Genomic DNA, 25,592 nt, shown 5'->3' with positions numbered 1-25,592 from the left:
TAATTCATTCTTTCTTAGTTGAAAGTTCATGTGATCTTACTCCTTGGAGAATAAAATAAATAAATACAATTTATACCACATTATAAATTATTTTCTCATGGTTTTCCAGCCATGTGTGTAATAACTGTGGGTGTTTTTTTTTGACAGGGCAATATAACTTTAGATTTAAAAACTGATAAAATTAACTACTTTCCACTAAATAGAAAGCCCAGTGGGTGATCTGATCTAGACATTAGCATTCAGCCTAGCCTACCTCACAGGTTTGTTGTGAGAATGAAGAGGTGGGGGTGTTGTGGTGCGGGTGAGGGGAAGAACTTAATTATACTACTTTGCCAGGGATGCAATACAATAATTTTAGACTGTGGACTCAGAGGGATTTCTAATGGATGTTGTGAAATATTCAAAACGCTCTAAGCCATTGATTAATCATTGCTGATTAAGAACTCTCTCACATATTCTATTGTCTTGTCCTGAGGCTGTCACTGAAAGAGAAGTAAACCTTTCAGCTCAGGGGACACAGAGTCTGCTGGGAAGCCAAACTACCTATCCTTCCTTCCTTCCTTCCTTCCCTCCCTCCCATAATCTTTAAAATTTGAACCTGACTATTGCTTGAGATGAGAGGATGCAAATTGCTGTAAGTGTAGTGTCTGTTAAGATTTTATTTAATTAAATTTAATGTAATTTTCATGCCCCATGAACTTTTAAAACTTTTAATGTGGCCATACCACCCTTTGCAGTACATTAATCTGCCCATCATCACTAATCTTCCCTGTACATTGATTAGAACTTCATTTGCAAATTACTGTACTTTTTAATGCAGAATATTTTTCTAAATTTTTTACAGCTTCATGGTATTATTGATATTTCATGATTCCCACCCACCCCCCACCTCCAGTTTGGGAACCCTGGCTTAGAGGAAGGTGGAATATAAATGTAATATATGTAATGCACAAATTATTCTGCATACAAGCCATAATAGCCATTTACTGTATGAATGTCACAAGGTTGTAGGTTGTATTTAGAATATGCCAACAGAGAGTTGTAGCTGATATAAGCTGAAGCATACTGCAGTTATCACTATGAGCTAGGAGGTTGCTGGTTCAAATGCCTCTATAGCCATGGATCTGGGTTCATTATTGGTTTTATTGTTTTTGGTTTTTATTGTGTATTTGTGATTTTATTCTTGATTGTAAGCCACCCAGAGATTGGTTTAAGAAGGGCGGCTATACAAATGTTTTAAATAAATAAATAAATGTTTTTTCTCTGCTTTAGCTCCCCTACACCCATATCAAGGGAAATCAAGGGAGTAGAGTTAATAGTACTGATTTATTTTATAGGTCCCATTAAAAAAACAGGTGTTCTTAGAAAGCACCATTGTTAAGTATTATTCATCTTTTTGTAATATTGTTATCTGTTTCTAGATCAGGTTAATTCTTAATAGTGAATCAAAGCTTTTGTGCACATGATGGTGAATGGTTGCCGCTTAACAGTTACTGTTGGAAGAAAAATGGGGCAAAAGCAATAGAAGAGACAATCATCATACTTTATTGTCTTATTTTATGGCCTGTCTGGCAGAAGAACTGAAAGGAGAGTTTGAAGTTTGACTTCCTGGTAAGGTGTTTCTTTAGATCACTTTGATTGTTATGCTGGAATATATCAGAGGAAACAGGCTTACATACTGGAACTAGTTTTTCTATTTTTGCACTGATAGCATTTTTAAACTTTTAGATGTACACACCTATATTGTGTGTCCCTCTTAGTTTGACAGATTTAATAGAGAGTTAAAAGGGGAACAGAGCCATGCTGTTAGCATGAAATCCTTTTTGGCAATGGCACTATCATTATGGAGCTCTTAAGTTCCATTCTTGATGTTCAGAAATGTAGTGTTTCCCACCCTCTCAATAATGAAAGGGTGGCTTTTGGTTGTTGAGTTTCTTTTATTAAAGTGAATGTCCTAGATGAATTTGCATTGGCATTTTCTGCTTTTAATTTTTTAAAAGTTGCTACTGGGGTAATTTCCCTCTAGCAACTTACAACATCTTCTAGAGTCATCTAACCATTGTGCTACCATAGCAGTAATGAGGACAGGTTTTATATTGCATTAGTGATGAATCAGAAATGACCTATGATAAGTGTTTAACGGTTATGATTTGGTGCATTATAGTCTTTCTTTTAGCTACTGAGGGTATCACTTAAGCAGGTTGGCAAAATTGTCAATTTTAAGTCAGCAGAATGGATAATGGAATCTTTGGGACCATTTTCTCGTTCACATGCACACATTGTAAGGTCGTAAAAATCTGTATACTTTCTTTATGATGAACAGATATATTTGATTTATTAAGCCTATATATATATATATATATATATATATATATATATATATATATGAGCCTGGTGCCAAGATTCTATATTGTTATATTGTCCTCTGTCTCTTTTTTTCTGGTATATCTCAATTCAACAGTTAGTGGATTAATGAAATGACATCTGGGTAATACTGTGTGAAACAATGAATTCCTTGTCTCACAAAGCATTACTTGAAAGTCATCACATCAATAAATAGCAGCTGTGAAAATCTACGCTCTATAATTACTGGATTGAGAAACTACAGCTATCTCAATCATTGCATCCAAAGAAGAGGACTATAAATGCACAAGGCTGGACCAAGAAAGCCTAGCTATGTGATTAAGAAGCATCTCAACTAAGTCATAATGTTGTATCTCATCTAAGGTTATTTATGGCTAGATATTATTATTTTCTTTCATATAGCATTAAAGAATCATAGAAATTTACAAAATTAAAGACATCAACATTTGCATTTTTGAACATGTATTTCAAGTTTTTTCTCAATGCCATTTAATCAACATGCAACTAGCACAAAATATCTCAATCTCCATCAACATCTGCCTATCTTTCTGAACAATCAATGTTCAACATGCAAGTACCTTCACTTTCAGATCATTTCAATTAACTGGTTCTTCAGTAATCATGTGTATCTGTGTGACACAGATTTGTTGAACATATTTCAGAGAAAACTGTCCTAGCCAGTTGGTTCCAGGATTCTGCAAATAATATTTAACCCCTATCTACTGCTATCATGAACCTGTGATTAGCAAAATACCTCTAATGTTTCATGCTGTCACAGCCGGATATCAAGTCAACCACTCAACTATGTAGCTGCAACACTTATATTGCAACCATTTTCTGCTTCCAACTAAATATAGCAGAAGGCAGTGTACTATTGGCCTTGTGTGTAACATGTGACTCCCTGCTATCTCATTGTTTACTGAGTTATAAATAACTGTGGCTTGTGTTAGCAAGCTTCTGTGAACATTGTTGCTGTGAATCATTTCTTAAAAGAAAGCTAATATGAACTGAAAGATGGGACAGCAGGCCCATCTGAATTTCTCCAATGATTATCTGGCATGCTGGGCTGAAGACCCTGTAGTTTCCATATACAAACTATTATTGAAGGGAAAAAGAATGGTTGAATAACAAATTCTTTGAGATGCTGGGGACTGTGCTTATTTTAATTCTAATTATTTCATAATGGGGCAGGGCAGTGACGTTGTTAAAGATGCCATAGGTTCATTAAAACGAATGAAGGCTTAATTCACTTATTTTATGGGATTTCACACCAATATATGATCGCCTACAGCCAAATGTTGGCAATGTGACCATGGGGGCAGTCTTGAGAAGGCTGCAGAAAAAGAGGAAGGGACATGTGGTATCTGAGGTGGGTTGCCCACCCCTTTTGAAATACAAGGTTTTTGTGTGAGGTGTTCTATTCACAGTTCTTTGAAGAAACAATGTCAAATTTTATATTTTTTCCTATTCTGTATTCCTTGATAGGTCTACCTCACATCAACATGAAATGAACAGTTTTGGTGATGCTTATGAAATAGTAGAGTTGTGACTCTATTGTTTCAGTTTGGTGTGGTGGTTGAGGCATCAGGCTAGAAACCGGGAGACCATGAGTTCTAGGCCCGCCTTAGGCACAAAGCCAGCTGGGTGATCTTGGGCCCGTCACTCTCTCAGCCCTAGGAAGGAGACAATAGCAAACCACTCTGAGAGAGAGACAGAGAGAGAGTTGTGACTCAGGATGTAAAAGAAACCTGCTACAGGTTTCTATGAAAGTGGGTTTGTAAGATCCCTCAGAATGGATTCCATGAACAGCATGGAGGGCAACACTGAAAAGTCTACTAATATACAACTCTTTCTGGTCAAAAGTCACAGTGTCAAGAAAACTTGCTTCTAAGAATTGCATGCAAGGGAATATTTACTTAAAAATAGCTTACACTGAAGAAAGGTAAAAAGCCTGCATTAGGAAAAAATATGTAAGAAAAGGATAGCTCTCCCCCCATGCACTCTTTCAAAATCTATGTTACCTAATGACAAAAATGGTGAACAGAAATGGATGCCAATTTTTTTATTATCTTATATTTAAAAATACATTAAAATTTGTCTTGCTCACTATTTTTTTTCTACTCCAAACTATCCATAACCTAATGTTCCCTTGGAATTTTATTTTTAGTTTGTTATTTTTAAATCTGTCTTGTTATAACTTCTGCATATGTAGTATTTCAAATGTAGAACAAAAGCCCCTAAACTTAATATGCTGCAATTTGAAATGTTAATGAAGGTGGCACCACAATGTTCACTCTTTTCAGACAATAGAGGAATTCTGGATCTTTTTAAAAAAAATTACTACTCTTGTAGAATCCAATGCACCTACTTATTTGAAATTTAATAGCACTTATGATATAGGAATGCCTTAAAATATAATCTATTTTATTTTTAAAATGTTACAAGCACTTAAAAAAATTATTAAAGAAGGCTGGCACCAATTGCCTGCACTGATTTCTTTTATCATTTGGTAAAAAAAAAAAAAAAAAATCAGGAGTCTGGTAGCACTTTTTTTCCAACTAACAATTTTTTTTAAAAGACATAAGCTTTCATGAGCTGCAGCTTACTTCATTAGATTTGGCAGGAGTGCTGTGTCTCCAAATTTCAGCCAGATCTAGCAGCTGAAAATGACATGAAAAGAAGCAGAAATAAAGTCCAATCCATAATAGAAATTTAACAGCCATATAAAATAAAATTTAAAAAATGGCAAGTTTGCCATAATAGTTAATTTTAGGTGGCTAGATCTCCACCTTGATCTGTCCACAAATCTGACAGGCCAGCCTAAAATAGGGCCAAAGTCAGATTGGTTCATATCAAAACTTGTGATTGGCTCATATCCATGATCCATCCCAAGTCTGTTCTTCCTTCCCAGGAGACAATTTTAACTATTTTTCAAACATAAGAGGCGCTTATATATTTAATTCCTTTGCATGATGCTGATATATCAGACACCGTATATGAAAATTTGCTATAGTCCCCATTTTTGGTTCAAATCTGAGATCAAATTCATAGAAACAAATGTACTATAGCCTGGGTCTCCCCAACCCCCTTCTATATGTAGCCTTTACTCTCTTTTGAATCTTTGTTTATAATGAAAATAAAGCTTAGAAGATCCCCATGAGTTCTCCTAATGCCTGAAGTTCTTATTCCAGTGGGAATGTTGTGTGAAGTGGTGGGAAGGGGTTGTGGGAGGAACAGGATGAATCCCAAGGGAGAAGATTTCACCTAAAGTATTCCAAGATGTTGAAATGATCTACTTCCATCCATCTATCCATCCACCCACCCACCCATCTCATTATCTGTAATTGCCCCAAAACCAGTAGAACTGTGCTTCTTTTTATCTAGCAGCGTGTTTTCATTTTTCTACCTCTCAACAGAGGGTAGGTGTCACATGCACTTTGTGCTTCCTTTTGATCTCTACTTCTTTATTTGTGTTCATTTTGCTTTCAAAAGAAGTGAACAACATGTTTTACAGAAGTACAAACAAGATACCTCTGAGACACTAGCCATCCAAATTAAATCTGATGATTACCAAAATAATAAATCAAAACATTTACTACACTGATATGCTCCCACAGATTTTGTTTTCTTTCTGTAATATTTAACATAGCACTTGTTCTTAATATTTGCAATTCAATGGCAAACAGAAAGTGTTTTGAACTAAGCTTGCAGGAAAATGGGGGTGCAGTTTTGAGGAACCTTTATTATTCTTTTTTTTTTAAAGAAAACAAGATGAACCACAGTTGATTGGTTCTGCCAGGAGGACCCAACCATCTGAAATCATGTTTTATTAGAATTAGTGAGTTTACAAAGTTTTATTAAACCTCATTAGGGAGTCACCAATTCCCATAGTTTCTTCTTAGAACATTTTGTTTAATATTTTAGTCAGTGTTGTCTCCACAGCATCTGTTACACTTTTAACACTATCAAATGCAACACACCAATGCATCTGTTATAGCTATAGGGGAATCTTTTTAGCTTTATCATTTATATTTATAGCAAGAGAATATGTCACGAAACAAATATAGTGCTGCAATTGCAGGAAAAGTGAAAAGCCATTTCAGGTTTCTTTTTTTAAAAAGGGGGACTATTATTGCACAACACCTGAGCAGCTATGAATATTTTTAAATATAAAGATTGCATGGTTATTTATACCTATGCAACTATGTAGTGGTAATGATGTATTGAAAATCTGAGGATCTGAGGGGAGAGAAGGGGAAAATTGACTCTTTGTCAAAGGAGAGGAATTGGAGGACAAATATTTCTTTAGCTGAAGCCAAAGGTGAAGATGGTAAAAAATGGTAACAAATTGCTTCTATTGTTTTAGGTACAACCTCAGGTACAATTCAACAAAACTGTAACTCGGTAATGCATGAACCTATCTTTTAAAACTATTATAAAGAGGTTTTACTGAGTGAAAAATAGTGTCAATGGAACAGTTTGGCTAATTTGGGGGGGGGGTCCCTTTTTTTTCATGTGTTATGTACAAATAGATGAATAGACTTGCAGTAGTTAGGAAAAAAACAGTGCAGGTGAACAGGCAGCAACAATAAAAAAGGAGAAGATTCAGTAACTCCTGACAATTAGCAGTGGATAATAGCAGAGTTGCTACAGTACTGCCGTTTTGATAGAGAGCTAACGACACTGAGCCCCTCATACTGCCACTATTACTAAAGAGTATGACTTTGCTTTCAGAACTACTGCAAATTTCAAATTTCCCTACACTGAGAATTCAAAGTGTAACTAATGATATATGAAATCCAAGAGAGAGCGTCAACTAGCACTGCACAATATGTTTCACAGTTGCAATAAAAAATCAGCAAGTGCTGTTAGCATGTGAACAGATTATTTAAAAAGTATTTGCATATTTCTTGAATCCTTCCTAAAATGCTTTCTGAAGTAAATATGACTGTATTTCACTGAATATGAAGCCAGCTTTGTTCTAAATTAGATTTCAACTTATATTAACATCAAATATGCTAATTAAAATAACTATTACTGTTCTTATTTTAAAGGACTAATTCACTACATCCAGTTTTCATTTTGAGTCCGGGCTCAGAATCTGGCAGAGCTCACTGAAATGTGGGAATACATCAAAAGAATATAAATATGATGAAATGGTTCTGTAAAGATAAGTTTTAATGGCCTTATTTTCTAAAGACATTGCATTTCCTGATACCTACCTGTCTTTGGTAGAAGTCTTAACTGTCATCTAAGGCTATTAAGTGGAAATACCAAGGATGTGAACCAAGGAGATACACTTTAATGAACTATAGCTCCTCCCCCAATTGTAGGTAGTCCTCCAGAAGCTGATTGATTGATTGATTGATTTAAATCATGTATGGCTGCCCATATCACAATAGTGACTCTGGGTGGCATACAAGGATAAAAACATGAACCACAGCATATGACCCCTGGCACCCAAAGATAAAACTATACCCCCAATCATAAAAAATCCATCTATAGCAGCAGAGCTCACCTAACCTTTTGACTAAAATGCCTGGGGAAATAGCCAGGTCTTCAGCACCTTATGGAAGGTTAACAGGGTCAGGGCCATCTGGGTCTCCAAGGGGATGCTGTTCCATAGGGCAGGTGCTACCTCAGAGAAGGGATAACTCTGGGGTCCAACAAGATGACATTTTTTAATGGAAGGGACCCAGAACATGCCTACTCTGAAGGATCTGGTAGGATGGGCGAAAACCATCATCAACAAGTGGTCCCATAAATAATCTGTCCCTGTGCCATACAGGATTTTATAGATGATAACCAGCACCTTCAATTGTACCCAGAACTCTACTGGAAGCCAATGCAACTTGCAAAGCAGTGGTATTAGGTTAGTATGTAAAAGATCCACGTTTTTTTTTATTTTCTAAAAAGTATGCCTCTTTATTCTGAGCTGAATATGGTTATTATAATAATATTTTAATAGGAAGGAAAGAGAGAGAGAGAGAGAGAAGGTATGTACTCCAGCAGGGCTGGGAGATCTCTGGCTTGTCTGCAGTTGCCAAACTCTTTGAGAATGTATCTCTGCTTTCAAAGATTATATACTGTAAGTGAAAAATAGATTAGTGCAGTATGAAATTCTTTCTGCATTATGAAGTAGACTTCTTTTGTAATGAAGGAAAAGAGACACCATTTCAGTATCAATAACTATGAATACTTCCATAACAGAAATGGTCTTTGCATGCTCCTTCTGAATTATTATGATATGAAAAATGAAGGAACAAGAACCAGGTCTTTATTCTAATCTGGACATTGTATGAATATAACTACAATATAAAACAACACCAGTATCTATAATTATAATCCTTCTCACAACAGAGGTTCTTACAGCACCCTGCAAGCTGCTGAATCAAACAGCTGTTCTCCCCTTTTCTTGTTGTCTCACCAGGTGGAAGTACCTGGGTGACCTTATCAGGCTCAGAAGCTAAGCAGAAACTAGGCAGTCAGACCTGGACAGTATTTGGAAGGGTGAATTCCAGGGCTGTAGGTTAGATTGAGAAGTAGAAAAACATTCGAAAGAAGATACTTCCACACTGTACAGATATGTCTGTGAAGTCATCTGGAGTCAAGGTGTACTCAAAGTAGCCTTTATGTTACCTTTCACTAGTGGAATCTGAAGTGGTGTCCATCAATACAACAAACAAATATCAAATATATTTATACAAAGGCCATCTAACTTGAATGGGTGAATATCCTATTCAGTTTGTAGCTGTTTTCAAATCCCTCAAGTTAGTACTGTATTGCTAAGCTCAGGCCAAAGAACAATTTGCTTATTCTTTCCTATCCTAGTAGGGGTTTTTGGTTTTTTTTGCTTTTATAAAACAACTGTATATAGGAATGGCAGTAAGATCAAAAATGAAAGATGAATGTACAAAATGAAGGGGAAAGATATACTAACGGAAGGAAAGGTTGTTATTCAGGGTTTGACACCTTTTTCGTCAGTATGATAATTAGGAATAACTGCACAGGAACAACTATGCAAATGTGGAATAACTTATGTATGAAGTGGCGGGCATTTATTATCGTAATTTAAGTGCCATTAGGATGTGTACATCTAACTTCCAGTTGCAATGAATGAATAGATTAAGGCACCTCCAACAGGCTAATCCCAGTCTCATATTCTGTAGGGGTGGTTTTTTTTCAGTTCTGAATTCATCATTACTGATATTTGTCATGCTTATTCATGGTTTCAATGTTATTAGAAGTGTAACTCTGTCTATGCTGCTGTCAAAATTTTTTAAAAAAAGAATGCAACAATGCTAACCCCAAGAACACTAGCTGACACTGTTTTTTTGGTTATTGAATACTAGGAAAAGGTAAGTCTGAAGGGGACCCTGTAGACTTTTAATTTGGACCCTGGGCCACTCCCTGCATGCTACATTTTCAGAGCAGAGAAAGGCAGCACAGCTCCCAGCTCATGCCTTTGCGTATTTGTATGGCTCTAGTTAAGGACTGTTTATTTTACTGACAGAAATGAATGACTGACAGTTGTAAGATAGTTGCTGATTCAGAAAAGTAATGGGCCAGCACCAGAGAGAGGATTTAGAATGTAGACAGACAAATCTCATGCAGTGCCCACGCAAATATTATATATACACACAGAGAGAAACAGAGTCAGAGAAAGAGACAGAGAGAATATGGGTATGTATGTGTATGTGTATATATATTTCAGCTGACATTTGGTGAAATCAAAATAGCAGGCACCAAATGTATTCCGGAATTGGAATAGAAGGCTTTCTGTCCTGAGGGAGGGTTGATCCTCCTCGCTTTAGTCTTTAGTGAAAGACATTTGTCTCGAGAGATGTTTAAGTAATCACACACCTCAGGGCTCAGGTGAAATGCAGTTTGGAAACAGCACTGCTTCAGGTTTCAAGGTAGCATGTATCTGAAGTGTGCAAAACCTTTATAAATCATGACATGCTTAAAGCAAATGAGAATAGCACAAAGAGACACAAATGAGAAAGATAGATGCATCATGACAAAAGGAGAAGGTTTATTATCTGCACAAAGACAGAGATGCTAATACAGACAGAATGTGGTAAAAGAATACAGATGTACAGATTTCTGAAGTTAGAGGATGGACTTGATGTCAAGGTGGTAGGAGAAGGAGTCGTTTCCCATAATTGTAGGAGCTATGAGCTTAGCAGTATGTTTACATGTAATCAGAAGGGATGGCTATTAGTGATTTTAAATGACACATTCTAAATGTACATTCACACCCTCGTATCTGATTCCACAATCTCAAAATACATATTGAGGAAGAGAAAATCTATATACATGCCTTGCTTATTCTACAGAATAATTGCATTGGACATACTTTTCATTTTGTGAAATATTGTGAAATATTGTAGAAGGATATCTTTGAGAGCAATAGTTCTCCTTACAAATTCTGTGGTGCTTCCATATTCCAACCCTAATAAAGTAGTTTATTATTGCAATATCCTTTGTGTTGCTTAGATATTTTCTATTTTTTTCCTTTTGGCAAGATATCCAAAAAGATTATGTACAGCAATCAGAAATGACCAGCATCATATAATATTAATAATAGCATTTTTCCTCAATGTCACTCAGCTCAGCACTATGTTCATTTTATGCATGCAGCAGAGAAAAAGTGTTTTATTCAGACTATTCCATGTCTGGAAAAAAGCCCTTTTTAAAATACAGGTAGCCAAATGTTAGTTTTTGCTTTGGAGCTCATGGTTAAAGAACTGAATGTGAAGTGCATTCATTCTGCATTCATCCTTTGTCATTATCAGTTCACTTTCCAGTTAGGATGGTCACTCTAGGTACCATAGACAGTATATGAAGTCCACACATCTTAAAGTTGCTGAGGTTGAAAACACTGCTCTAGTTCTGTCTCTCTCTCTCTCTCTCTCTCTCTCTCTCTCCATATATATATACACACACACACACACACACATATACATACATACACACATATATATATACACATACATACGTACATACATACATACACCTATATATAGTTCCTATGGGTACTTGGAGAATTTCCCTGCTATCTGGAAGAGGGTTCTGACATGTTTCTCACTGAGCTCTTGAACAGAGAATTGGTGCCCTGACTGGCTTCTCTGTGTGTCCTAATCCAGTGGTGACCCATAGTTTATGGAAATGCTTTGGAGATGAAGTGGCGCCTAGAATATTGATGGCAAAACCAATGAGTGAATAGGACTGAACATCAATACAAGCCCAAATTCGGGTCTACGCTGTGGTGATAAAGATGGTGGAGCAGCAATACTTTTCCACCCCAAAGTATAATCCAGCAGCCTTGTTTAAGATGACCCAAATTATATTGGGGAATGAGGGGACAGAAAGAACTGCTGTGCTGTGATTTGTTTATAAAGCACTTTGAGGGGGAAAAATCACTTATATTTGCTTGGAACTGGACATCTCATGGGAAGAATCTACTAAAATGACTGGAGAATGTCTCATGATGTCATCTGGGATTCCTTTGAGGCTGTAAAGTCTGAGGAAGTAAACAGGTCCTCTGTATTATGAACTGAACTGCTATGTGCAGGATCACTGCCTATCCTAGATGGTTCAAGCTGCCAGAAAGGAGACAAGTGCTGAGTTAGAAGGATGTTAATCCTTCCTTGATGGAGAAAAGGGTATTCACCACCTTAAAATAGATAGTTGTGCACCCTCTCATAAGAAGACCTCTCTTGATCCAGAGCTGCTAGACATCTTCTGTCCCATCTATAATATTCCCTGTTTCTGAAAGGTTGTTGATAAGATGGTGGGAGTTTGACTGTAGAGGATCCTGGAAGAAGTGGTTTATCTGGATCCCATACATTTGGTTCAAAACTGGGTATGGGATTGAAAATAACATTAGATATTCTTGTGGGTGACCTGCAGTAGGACTTGGATGAAGAAATTAAAGCATTTCTAGTCCTGCTAGATTTCACAGGATAATGTGGAACCATTGACTATGGTAGCCTTCTAGATTACCTGTGAGGGTCGGGAGTTGCATTCTGTTTTAGTGGTTCTACTCTTTCCTAAGTGTGCAGGTGGTGGGGGATGAGAAGTCAACCCTTTGGCTATTTCTATGAGGTGTACTGCCAAGGCTCAGGTCTCCACTCCACTCCCCATTTTATTTAACATCCACATAAAACTGCTGGGAGAAGTCATCCATTGGTCCAGTGTGGGCTACAATCAGTAGGTGGATCTTCACCTTGGGCCAAGCAGAAGATGCTGTGGAAACCATGATCTAGTGTGTGATGGCTGTAAGGAACTGGGTGGGACAAAACAGGCTCATATTAAATCCCAGCAAGGCAGAGCAGCTGTTTATTCATAAATCATCGGAAACTAGACTGACTCTATTATTAGGCCAGTCTGGAACAAAACCCTTCTGAAGTGAGTGCTTTAAGATCACAGGAGTGTCCAACTGTATTGATTTCCTTATGGCATGAGTTCAGTGTGTGACCTGAAATGCAATTTGGGAGCATCTTAACCTGATCATTATATTTGAATCAATCTGTAAAAATAATTATGATTTTAAGTTGCAACTGGATAACTATTTTTGCTCTCAGTGACACCACTCTAACAAATGTCCAGGCTGCCGGAAGGCAGAGTAGTTTTAAGAGTAGTGAAACAAAGGAATTATCGTTACAGAGTGTATGTATATATCTACAGACATACACACATGCTTCCATCCACCCACATGTTACATGTATGCACACACATATACACAAGCTAAGACACTTAAGATTGGTGATAATGTTATGACACTCAGAAACGCAAGTCTGTGATTTCAAAATATTGGGAGAAAATGACCACATTTTTTAAAACAGGAAGGGAATAACAACTCACACTGCAAAATGTAAAGAAGACCAAAGGGAACCTAAACTGGATTTAAGTAAAAGGAAATCAAAATTAAGTTCAAAGTGTTAATTATTGTTAATATGATTAATCTCTATCCCTGTCATAATTTTCCCTTTCTATCACATTAAAATTACAGTTTGGCAACAACATTTGGAAGGGCTCCAGATACAACCTTCAATGCCTTGGGGGAGCTCTATATAACTCTGAGTCTGTAGACTGCATACCCTGTTTTAAAGTAAGATATGTTTGTTCTGCATCTTACAATGTTAAGGGAGGAGACAGCATGAAAATCAGACTAGTGAACAAACCCAAACCAGAAGAAATTTCCAGTGTATGAGAATGGAGATCTGCTCTGGAAACCTTTTGCTGTCTTCTCTGTCACTTTAAAAGCTCAAGTATCACAAATCTATCTCACAGCCCTTATGCTTACCACTGCAATAACAACTCCAAATAATGTACAATGATGGATTTTACATCTATCTGAAATATCGCAAAACATGGTTTGAAGTGTTGGATTTGTTATTATTTTTATTTCAACTTTGGCCAAGATATCTGATGATTTTAAAATAACACTGGACATATTCACTGCTACTAATCATCTGGTTCACCCCATTCCACTGCTGGGTCATCATCCATGCGCAGAATGAGGTAAGAAAGAAGTTGAAAAAGATTCTGCCACAACAAGAGAGAGAGAAAAAAGGAGATGTCGCTTACATCTATCTCACAGCGATCACCAGCATAATTCACATCACAGATACAGTAAAATTTGTTGATCTGGTTCTGGCAGAGGCCTCCATTGAGGCATGGGTTAGAGTTGCATTCATTGATGTCCACTTCACATCTGCAAAGTAAAAATTAGATAAATATTTAGACCAGCTGCCCTAACAGAAAGTGAAGAGGAAGAAATATCACTCTCTGTTTCCAGTGGCTCTGAAATGGTTTTAAACCACTCTTACTCAACCTGATTCCAGATCTTCCAGATTTACTGGACTTCACCTCCCATTATCTCCAGTCATCATGGTCCATGGCTGGGTATTATGGGTATTGAACTATAAAACATCTCACTGCAGAAAGTGAGTTAACAATATTGATCTTCCTTCGACATCAAGTTTAAGATTCTGTAAATGAGACCAAGACAATCTCCGTTGTAAAAGTTATTGGGGTGGGAGGAGAGGAAGACAAAATAGATGGGAAAAAAATTCAGAAAAGAGAAACAGATAGAATTAATAATAAAAACTAATGGATTGTCCCACATTGCTTGTTGGAGTTATGGATGGATTCCAGATTTGAGAATGTTGAAGTTGACATTGGCATGAAGGAATGATATTTAAAGTGAACCTTATACAGTATCTAGATATACTGGACATGATTACATTGTAAATTCAAGTAAAAGCATTTATATGATGTTATTGCCTTGCTATCTGTAAACAAATTAGCAACTCTCTATAAAAAGAAAGTTGGGATATCTGTTAGTTTATGCTTTCAGGTCACACAGAACACTGATGAGATCCAGTAAGTATTGATAATGCTGCAGAAAATTTTGTAATGTCACACATACAGGAATCCTTTGGTGTGAAGTGTTGTAACAAGAATTCCAAAATGGCAAGCACTGTGACAATACTTAAATCTAACTGTGCAAATATTTCAAACATGAATGAAAGCTTAATTCATATAGTAACCTATAGCAATCTAGGGGAAAAAATTAAAAATGTTGATCTGACCTGAATTTATTTATTTCATTTTTTGAGGCCACACAACATCAAAAAGACTCTGGGCAGCTTACAATATTTAAAATAAACATTCCAGAATTGCTTTGTATTCAGTTAGGTTAATCCAGAAACATACAGGTAGCTTTATTAAATTTGAAGAATATAGGAAATGGTACACAATGCCATTTATTAATTACTGAAAAACTAAAACTTTTTGCTAGCTAGTGACGTTGAAAATATAAAGATTTTAATTTCTTAAATTGCTTGTATTTGTAAATACAAATCCATAGATTATGGATTATTTGGAATGTAGCAATGTAGGATTTGGGGAATCTTGTTCACTGTATATATAGGGTGTGTATGAAGCTGAAGTGAATAGAAAGCCATAATATAAAGGAGGTCGTGATTTGTTCTACACGTAGGGTTGATATACACATACAGAGAAACCCTGTGATATAGCCTTCCTGGGATGGGTTAGATCTGAAATATGACTCAACCTTTCTGAAGTTACAGCATTTTATAAGTAATCTCATTCATGAACTAAGTTCCTTCATGCCAATAATTTTAATTTTTTTAAAAAATCCCACCTTACACAAACTAGCTTTTCAGTGTGAAACCCTTATCTTGGAGTGAGTCCTTCAAAACACATTCACATGGTTTCTGTTTTGTTTTTTTCACTGCTTCCACAAATGAACGAATAGCAAGATGATACACTACTGTAGTAAACAAAAGCTAATATTTCTGCCAAGCCTAGTGTTTGTTGCATACGACTGGAATAATAACAACTAACACATGGCATTGTGCAGTTGCATGAAAAAAATTATATATTCATTCTCAAAGAAATCAGATATGACACATCAAAAGATCTTACTGTGGTCCTGCAAAGCCTGCAAGGCATGTGCACTCTAAGTGTCCTTCAAACTCAGTACAGTTGCCATAATTGTAGCAGGTAAGATTTTTGTTCTCATTCCCACACACTGTTGAAGGCAGTCGTATGTGCCTATAGTGGAAAAAAAACAAGTCTGTAATAATGTTCCAATATTATTTTAAGGCACATCTATTTTTAATATACTGTATTAAAACCTGACATGAAATCTACTGAGTCTTCTTTTGGATTCATGAAAGACTGAATGGAGAGATTACTTCCAAGTAATCAGATACCAGATATATAAATAGGAGACCTTTCCTAATGTGGGAGAGGGCAGCTGGAAGGAGGACCAACCTGAGAAAAAGGAGTGGCTGCTTTTAGGAACTGACTCACTGAAATTAATGCAACTTCTTTTTAGGCTTTCATGGAAGACTGAAAAAAAGGTGGGTTGCTTAAAATGAATAGCAGAAAGGTGTTGTGCTTGCATAGGATCTGAAGCATTTCTTCTGAATCATTTTTATGCATGAGCATCTCTAGTACTTATATAGTTAAGAAAGACACCATTGATGACTACCTTGACAAAAGCACAAAGTTTCTGGGGGAACAGTGGTTTGCTGCTATATTCTTCCAGGAAGCATGTCCAATTTCCCAGCCTGGTCTATAATCTAGAATTCTTTAATAGTCTCTCATCTAAGAATTAACCAGGTCTGTGAATAGCGTGTTTTAAAATCCCTTTCAACCTTCCCTGAATTCCAGAATACCCATTTTCCCTTATTGTTTCTGCTGCATATTCCAAAGACTGTATTTCCAACTTTTCACGTTTCTCAGATGTTGGGGGCCACACTTATGAGCTCCTTGTAAATGTATTCTCACAAGATGATCTGCCAGGAAAAATTCCATCCCTCCTCACCCATTTTTCTGATGTGATTGTGATAAGATTATGCTTTCGATGGGATATCTAATTGTTGGAAGTACCTAGAGGCTATCTGCCAAGACAGATGCAAGGGTATAACCAAAAATGAGGGAATCAGCAAAAAAATTTCGGGCACAAAAATAATGTGTATAAATTATACAAAATCCCAATACTATAAGCAAACTTAAGTGACTAAACAAAGGAGACAGTGAAATGAAATAATTCTCAAGTGATCTATTCGGCCACAACCAGAATTGTATCTTTGGAAAGGCTTTTAAATGGCTGTTTGCATTTTAAATAATGCATTAAATGTAATTTTAAGTCTCAATGGCTGCTTGCTTGTTTGTCAATGAAGAGCCTTTGAGGGTTGGGGGCTATTTTGAGTTCTGATGTCTCAGTGTGGATATTTATTTCTCTCCTCCCCTCCCCCCTGCTGGCTATTTCCCCATGCCAATGGTCGCTATGAATTGTGGGTATTATTGGTATGTGAAACAGAATGGTAGGGAAAAGTTAGGAGCCACTCCTTGTATTTATATTAAGAACCTTTCCTACCCTTTCTTTTCTTTATGAAAAAGGTGGGGTTTTTTGCAAGTTGTTGCACATCAGTTATTTTGTTTCTGATCTACAGTAATTATTTGCAATCCCATCTCCATTCCCTTTTGGCAGCATGAAATATTTTGACGGCATGAATCACATATTCTAGTCCAGAGAAATAAACTGTCTAACCTGTCACTTCTTACTCATAAATGAAACAAACTAATGAAATAAATTACAATATTATTATCCTCATTCATATCTCTTCCATTCCTCAGGTCTATGACCTAATGCTCTTAGCATTCCAACCCCATTTTGTATTCCTTCTTTTGAAGCTTAGCTTGCAACTTTCATGGGGAGGGATCTTTTCAGAAATGGTCCAGGGCTATAGCAAAGGTAACACTTCCATTCCATTTAAGAATCTCACTTTAGTGCTGTTGATGGAACCAGCATCCTTGAGCAGGCTTGCTTACAAGCCAGACCATATCACACATGCACTCTTCTGACTGCTTCATGACCCACAGAATCTGATACCTGACATTCCTACTGTACGTTATTTCATCTGTCTTGTCTGTTTTACTTGCTTTGCAAAACATCATGTAAAACAACAGCTACCTACATTAATAACAATGAATATAGATGCATGGAATAACTGCTCCAAACATGATCAGACCTCCTGTACTTTAGTACAGTATCATAACTGGTAACCAGGTATTTAAGATCTTTGGAAGTGAACTATAACTTTTTTTTTTGGTGGTGCCTTTGATACAGTATTGACTCCTGGTGACTGCTTGGACAAGTCCCTGCAGTTTGCTTGACAAGATTTCAGAAGTGGTTTGCTATTGCCTGGTCTGAGAGAGAGTGACTGGCCCAAGGTCACCCAACTGGCTTTCTGCCTAAGGCAGGACTAGAACAGTCTCCCCCGGTTCTGGCCTGATGCCTTAATCACTACACCAAACTGGATCTCTAACTATATTGATAGTGAATGAATATCTTCATCAAAGCTTTGTTACCGTACCTGCAAAATCTTCCAGTGAAATTCCCAGTGCATAGGCATGAATAACCATTAATTCCATCTATACAAGTGGCGCCATTTCCACAGAGATGTCCATAACAGTCATCTATGTCTTCTTCACACCTTGTTCCTTTGTATCCAGGATCACATACACACTTATAAGCTGATATTCCATCACTGCAATTTCCATGGACACAAGGGTTTGATGAGCATTCATCAACACTGATTTCACACTGGGTTCCAGTCCATCCCTTGACACATAGGCAGTGAAAATAGCTGTAAAAATCTTCACACATCCCATCATTCAAGCAAGGGTCTGAGCTGCAGGGATCCAACTTAAGGCAGCCAGTGACAACAGAATTGGCAGAGATCTTGAGAAACTGTTCTTCTTGTGGTTTTTTAGTATAGCCACCAGCATTGTCAAAGTAAGAGAGATGGATACCACCAATCTCCACAGTGCTCATGCACCCTCTCAGTCCATCTAGACTATCAAAAGCTTTGTCAGCCAGATAGATATCTGTCTCTTCTCTGAGGAAGTTGAGGTTTCCAGTGGCAACGGTACTTGTTGCATGGTCTCTCTCATCATTTATATCAATATGCCATCTTGATGACTGAGACAGTGGCTCTGTCATAGAGTAGGTGACCCGATGCCACTTCCCATCATTCACTGATAGTGAACTAGCCAAGCTCAGCGTAAAAAAGCTATTACCACTTTGCATCTGAAACAACAATTTGGTATTCTGAATGCTGATAGAGATGAACTCTGGCTCTTTCTCGGCATAAAGCAGTATCACATCTGAGTTTCGAGTCCGAAAGCCAAAGGTTATATTAGTGAGATTTCTCCTGATCTTCCCATTGCTTCTATAAAAGATGGCACTGCTTCTGCCACTAAAAATGGCATTGGAAATACCTGAGCAGAGATGGCAAAAATCAACTTACTGCATAAGAGTAGTGTTATCTTCTCTGTATATTAATGGGAGATTCTACTTTGGATTCCATGTGGCATGAACCAGAAAGTGCTTGGTAATAAAAAAGCACACATATGTGAATCTTAAGAGTTAGGATATTGATACGGGCTCCCTATTATCTGAAATATTGACAGCCCATATTTATTTATTATTCCCTTAACTGCCCTTGGCTTTGTAATGGTTAGTGTGATTATAGAGCTTAAAAATTTGTTGCACGTTTCACTTTAAAAAAACCTGCAATTAATTAGCATGAAAATACACATCTGGAATCATTTGCCAGAAGAAAAGAAGGGAAGGAGAGAAGGACATCTAAGGTCAGTGTAAAGGATTAAACTTCTTATCTCACTGTATGCTAAAATAGAGTCATATTAGCACTGAGAAAGCACTGTGCTGTTTTTAGAACCACCTTGGCTTGGGTTAAAAGATCTGGGTTGCAAAACTTCAGATGATCATGACATCACAACAAAGAGTTGGATTTTTATGGATCCCCTTGCTACCACACAGGGTTCATCCAGTTTTAGCAGTCCACATGTAATAGTCTTACCTTAAACAGATATCATTAATAACTGAAAAGTCAAAGGGCAACATTCTGATAACTAAGTATTCCTCCTCCCCTTTCTTCCTCTTAATGTTACAAGTAGAGTGATACAGTTAGATAATTTAAACTTTGGGGCTTTCTGAGAAAGAGGAGTTGACCTTGTTCATTCTGCTGAACAGGGCCACGGATTTCTGTTCTGTCCTGATGGCACTACTGCACATGATATTTATGGACTTCAAATCTTAGTGGAATTAAGAATATTTGGCAATTTATGAGAAAAAATCTTGAAATGATTTCTTTACAAAATTAATCATCCCCTTCTCTCTCCATCTTTACCCCTTCTTTAAAATACAGAACACATATAAAGTAGAGAGATATGGCTCCATTAGCAGATCACTTGGGATTCGAGGTAGAAAAGATGTCTGACTCCCAATCATTTAACAACAGCAATAACAATATGTCCTAAATTATATTGCTAAAACAAAGAAAATTTGGGTAATCAGAAACTGATTTGTATGGAAGGAATGTTCAGTTCTGATGCTCAAAACTGAATCTCCATTGTAAAGTGTGTGTATTTTGCACCAGCCTCTATTTTGATGATTCATAGCAGACCTCTGAAACCATAATCTTGCCTTGGATTGGGATGTAATGTTTATTCATGCCACCTTCTCCTGTCTCCTATCTTGCCATGCAAAAGTGCATATACATTGCCATATGCTATGCACAGCGACTGACTCACTGCAATTTTCCCCTTATGTGTTACTACAGAATGCAATCCACTATCATGTTAAGTCCACACTAGAGCCCCAATTATTTTTAAGGGTTAGGCCTTTACTCAGTTTGCTTTTGTATGGCAAATGCTACTGTTCCTTTCAGAATAATGGAAAATATATAATTAAGTCAGCGTTTCATGAAACAGCAAGTATGCCAAAATTTGACATAAAATTTCCATTAGATGCATTCACATAAGTTCCCCTGCATCTTTAAAAACAAAAACAAAACCCACAGACGAGGGAGACTTGCCGACCATCCTCATTCCTTCTGGTGAATTGCACATTATCTTTGGAGCCATGATGTGTAACCCAGGGCTATAGGTGAGCTACTCCTATCAAAAGACTCCATTTCAGCCCCTTTTGCATTTTGGGAGTTTGGGGCAAAATGGATTGTAGACGCTTAAGGCATCTTAACAACTGCAGTAATTGTCTCCCAAAACAGACTTACCTTTGCTCACTTTTGAAGTGTGAGACTTGGCATCCCACACAAAGCCTTGTGCAGCCCTTCAGCTGACCTAAGTTGCCTATTTGTGATCTTCTATTTCTTTAAATTACTGATCATGCTCACCTCAGTTGGAATCCATGGCAAAACTAGAGTTATTACAAAGCGTGCTTGTGGTGCCAACAATTAGGGAACCAAACATAGCAAAAGAAGTGGAACACCCATTTACCCTGAAAGAGTTGGGAAAACTTTTACTGTGTTTGTTACCTTAATCTGCAAAAGGCAATACAAATCGTTGGGGAAGCTGAAATACTTGCATTCAAATCCTTGATATACCAGCAGGCACTGGGCTTCAGGGGGGCAAGGGCTGAGGTCACACCATTTCACTTCTTCACAAGCTTTCCCAGCGGTATTTGGTGGGCAAGTACAAGTGAAGTCATCCCAGATTGAATAACAAACACCACTGTTCTGGCATGGAGCAGACTAAACAGGAAAGATGGGAATGAAAGGTGAGCAAAGTTTTCTGTTTTTCCAATCAAGACAATCTGCCTTTCTCCTGGCTTCCTCTCACTTTGTCACTGGTGGTGATTAGTCATCTTTTTTCGTTCATATATTTTAATCAAGGATGGGTCATATCTGGTCTTCCAGATGTTGGGTAACTTTATCATCAACCCTCATCAGGGTGGCCAATGGAGTAAAGGAAATTTTCCATCCAACATCTTGCAGGCCATATATTGTCCATTTCTCTTATACAAAGTTTACAGTGGAACTAACTATACGGAATATTTATCTGTTTGCTAAACAAACAAACCAGTAAAGGGTGGTGGCTTTAATCCATTGGTAAAATACTTGCTTTGAATGCCAGAAAATTCTCAGTTAATTTCCTGGCCTTACCAGCTGAAGTACCTGAGGTAGCAGAGTTAGTGAAGACCTCTGATTTCACCCTCAACTGGGAAATAGACAGGAAGCAAGAAATCTGAGATCAAGTCTTTCAACTTCTGTGCCTTTTCAGACAGCCATGGGGGGCTCCAATTTTTATGAGAATAGCAGTACTGTGAGAAAGGAAGTTTAATCTTCTATGCCACTTTCTCTAGATCTAAATTAGATCCTAAGGCTGCTAGGAGCCCCACCTGGGAGTTGCTGTGGGGAACATAGGTAACATTTTTGCGCCTGCATTTCTTTTCCTGCTCTGGGCTAATAACTTTGGGGGAGGGAGGGTGGATTAGATCCAAAAAGCAATGAGAGTGGAGGGGGAAAAATATTAATCTTTCGCTTGCTGCTTCCCACAACACAAAGGCCTCCACCCCCATGGATGATTTTATTATTATTATTTTCAAATGACGAATTTCAATCCCATATCAGTACAAACAGTACTGATAGAAGTAATAATGGTTTTGCTTATTATAAAGCCACTCTATTGTACAGAAATAACAGTTCTAACTAGCCAAGTTTTTGTTAATCCTAATTGTAGAAATGCTTCTTCTTTGGGGGTTTTGTCTTTGGACTACCAACAAATTGAAGAGAAGGCAAACAGAAAACTAGTACAACAAAAGCAGGTATTAGAATATTTGTGAATTTGAAGTCTTGCTTTTATCATTTGTATTTTTGTATAATTTTATTGGCTGCCTTGTGTATTCAGCTGTACAGAAAAATAGGTATCAATTGCATGCATGCATGCATAGATGCATAAATAAATGGATGTAAAGGCTGAAGGAAGGCAAAGAGTCCAGCTGAAGGGGGAGATCATCTTGGGCTTCTCTAGTCAGAGGAATTGTCAGGAGATACAGTTGTGAAGTATGAATGGAAAGTAGGCCCTGTGTATTTTTTTTCTTTTTAATATTATTACTACTACTGAGGGCTGGCTTCTGTTCACCACTTACCAGTTCTGACATCAAGCAGCACATGTAAGTAAGCCATCATAGAACCAAGATCACAAATAGCATGCTTGTCAAAGGACTCCATTCATGCATTCAGGGCATTCCCAAACCTACTGTTTCTATTCCTGAAACCCTCATAAATAGTTTGAAGCAATCTATAATTGTAGTTATGTTCTGTGCTAGTCCTCCAGCTGAACACTGGAAGAGCAAAATTTAATCAGTCTCCCACTTCCCTGAACTCTTGCAGTTCCTGGAGCAACAAAAATCCTTTCTCCCCACTGCATACAAAATTAAAATAGATTGCTAGCCCTCCTCTTTCCATGTATTCAGGATCCATTTGTCTGGTTTCCATGCCCCCCCCCCGCAAAAAGGAAGCAAAATCTTTGTAGTTACTGGGAGGGGCCCTGAATGCCATTCCTGTTGCATTAAAATGCTTCTTTCAAGTTGTGAAGAGAAATAATAGCTTGTCAGCATTTTTGCAACCACATGCTTTTCCCTATAGCATTAACTATGGTTGCATATTGCTCTAGTGGCTGGAATGGCAGGAGAAGCAAAAAGGTCTATGAGTAGGCCCCAGATCTGCTTTTGCATTGCTGCAAACCCCTTAGGTAGAAGTGATCTCAGCTGGCCCCCATGAAGGAAGGAAAAAACAAATAATGAGAAAGCACAAAGTACTGGTGTGAACTGGCCCTCATGTTTGAAAGCAGCAAAAAACCACATAGTAGAGAAGAACAGAAAGAGAGTGGCCTGGACAAGTGTTAGGCATGCTGTGAGTTCAGTTGTCATTCCTCTCTAAGGCTTCAAGTGGCAAGGAGAAGTGAAAATGAGTAAGAAATGTCATCTTTTTCTGAAAATATAGTGGTATAATTTAAAAGTTCAAAACAGGGTAAACTCTTGGGAAGAAATCAGGCATGATTATAAGTAAATCATTAAAATGTTCCTAAATGTCTGGGATTTAAATGAATAGCTGCTTAATGTGAAACATACATTGTATAAACCTAGAATCCACAGTATAATGTATTCCATAAACCTGCATATTCCCTTACATATAATTCATAGGTGATAGTGTTTTAGAATGCCATGTTGTTAAAAAGTGTTAAATGAAAGCTGTGAGGTTTTTGGTACATCTAATCCATTTTTGGCTGCTTTTATATTTCTGTAGTGATACAACATTCACTCCTTGTTTAATATTTTATGAACCTTGATGCCAGATCTAATGCCCGTAACATGCCCTCTGATTAGCCTGTTCTGTAAAGTGTGGTTTTAAAGTAATTATGAGAATATTTTGGTCTGGAAACTACAGTGAGTTCAAGTTGCTCTTAATGAACTGCAGCTTTGCTTACTGGTTGTCATTACTGTGAGATTTACAGTAAGAGCTGCCCTTCCTGTCTACCAGACACTTTGTGGTATCATTGCCCACAAATTGCAAACCTGTTTGGCAAAATCTCGTCTTACCTGCCTCTTTCAGATACAGCCTTGAGGTATTCCTACTGTCACATGTTGTTTTGGAACCCTACCAGTTCAAAGGAGAACTCCTTTCAATCATGGGAACAGCACTTTGAAAAACAGGATTCTTACCTTGCAGAGGTCATCTCCAGGGCATCCTGCAACTACATTGACCAGTGTGCTGTGGCTGTTGACAGGATTCAGTGAAGCAGTAACAGGGTAAAATTCAAGTGGTTGGTTGCTCAGTCTTAAATCTTGAATGCAGCCTTTGAAATACCCACCATTGGCAATTGTTTCTTGCTTGTCTGGTAATCCACCGATGTAGAACATATCCCTTCTCTGTATTTTTATGAAGGGTGTAGAAACAGAGCCCAGGTTTTGTGATGATTGGAACAACTCTGTCTTATTTGGCCCAATTTGTAAAGATATTAAATAGAAATTTCCATCATTCATAGTCTGCATACCTAAGAATTTGCTGGAGTTTGGACCTGATATTGCAAGTTTCCCATCTTCTAGCCAGACCTTAAGAAACAGGGATGTGTTTTTTTCTAGACCAAATAACAAGCCAGAAGGCTTGCGTGTGCGCATAAACATTGATATTGTTGCATTTTCATGACTTTCTTCTATGGGAAAAGCAGCATACCCAGTGGTTTCCTCATGACCAAATCTTCCTGGAATGTATTCTTGCTTTCACATGAGAAAAAAGAGAGAAAGTAATGACCTCTTTAATATAAAAGTTCTATTTGAGTATTAACATATCATAATATAGATCAGCAATGCCCAGCACTGTATTTAAACTAAATATTTGATACTGATTTACTTTCAATGGTAAAATGAAAATTAGCTTCTCTATCTGATTTTAGAGTAGTGAATTATTGAACTGGCTGCTGTGTAGAGTTGCTAAATTTGATTTAAAATATAATATCTCTGGAGTCAGCCTGCTGCAGAACCTGGCCACGTGGAGCCAGCCAGATTTGGAATTCCAAAACAAGAATGGAATTGGGAGGAAAAGAGTAGACTCAGGATAATATGAATCAAATCTGGCCAAATCTGGAGCGTGTATATATTCACTCCAAAGCTATATTTCTGATAAACACAAATTTATCGATAAAGCCAATCTGACTGGTTAGCAAGTTCCCCTGAAAAGAAGGTCAGCGAGAATTGTTCTATGGCTATGATATAATTATTATATTGTGTTGTATTGTATTGTATTGTGTTGTATTGTATTGTATTGTATTGTATTGTATTGTATTATATTATATTA

General features: G+C 37.3%; 1 protein-coding gene across 3 annotated transcripts in view; it reads right to left on the bottom strand.

The window, feature by feature from the left end:
- CRB1 (crumbs cell polarity complex component 1) overlaps positions 1–25,592 on the bottom strand; it is a 119,804-nt gene that overhangs the window by 10,424 nt on the left and 83,788 nt on the right. For all 3 annotated transcript variants that reach the window (XM_088153677.1, XM_088153678.1, XM_088153679.1), the window contains 5 exons: positions 24,461–25,011; positions 21,323–21,488; positions 18,288–19,194; positions 15,826–15,954; positions 13,960–14,086 (listed from right to left, as the gene is read on the bottom strand). In XM_088153677.1, the coding sequence (XP_088009803.1) occupies positions 13,960–14,086; positions 15,826–15,954; positions 18,288–19,194; positions 21,323–21,488; positions 24,461–25,011 (1,880 nt within the window). The remainder of the gene's footprint in view (positions 1–13,959; positions 14,087–15,825; positions 15,955–18,287; positions 19,195–21,322; positions 21,489–24,460; positions 25,012–25,592) is intronic.

The sequence above is a fragment of the Python bivittatus genome, unplaced genomic scaffold (genome assembly GCF_059951505.1).
Source record: "Python bivittatus isolate LINGU-HERP-01145 unplaced genomic scaffold, Pbiv_v1 ctg000700_np1212, whole genome shotgun sequence".
Classification (NCBI taxonomy): Eukaryota; Metazoa; Chordata; class Lepidosauria; order Squamata; family Pythonidae; genus Python; species Python bivittatus.
The sequence above is the reverse complement of the archived record's forward strand: the minus strand, read 5'-3'. Positions and strand labels throughout refer to the sequence as shown.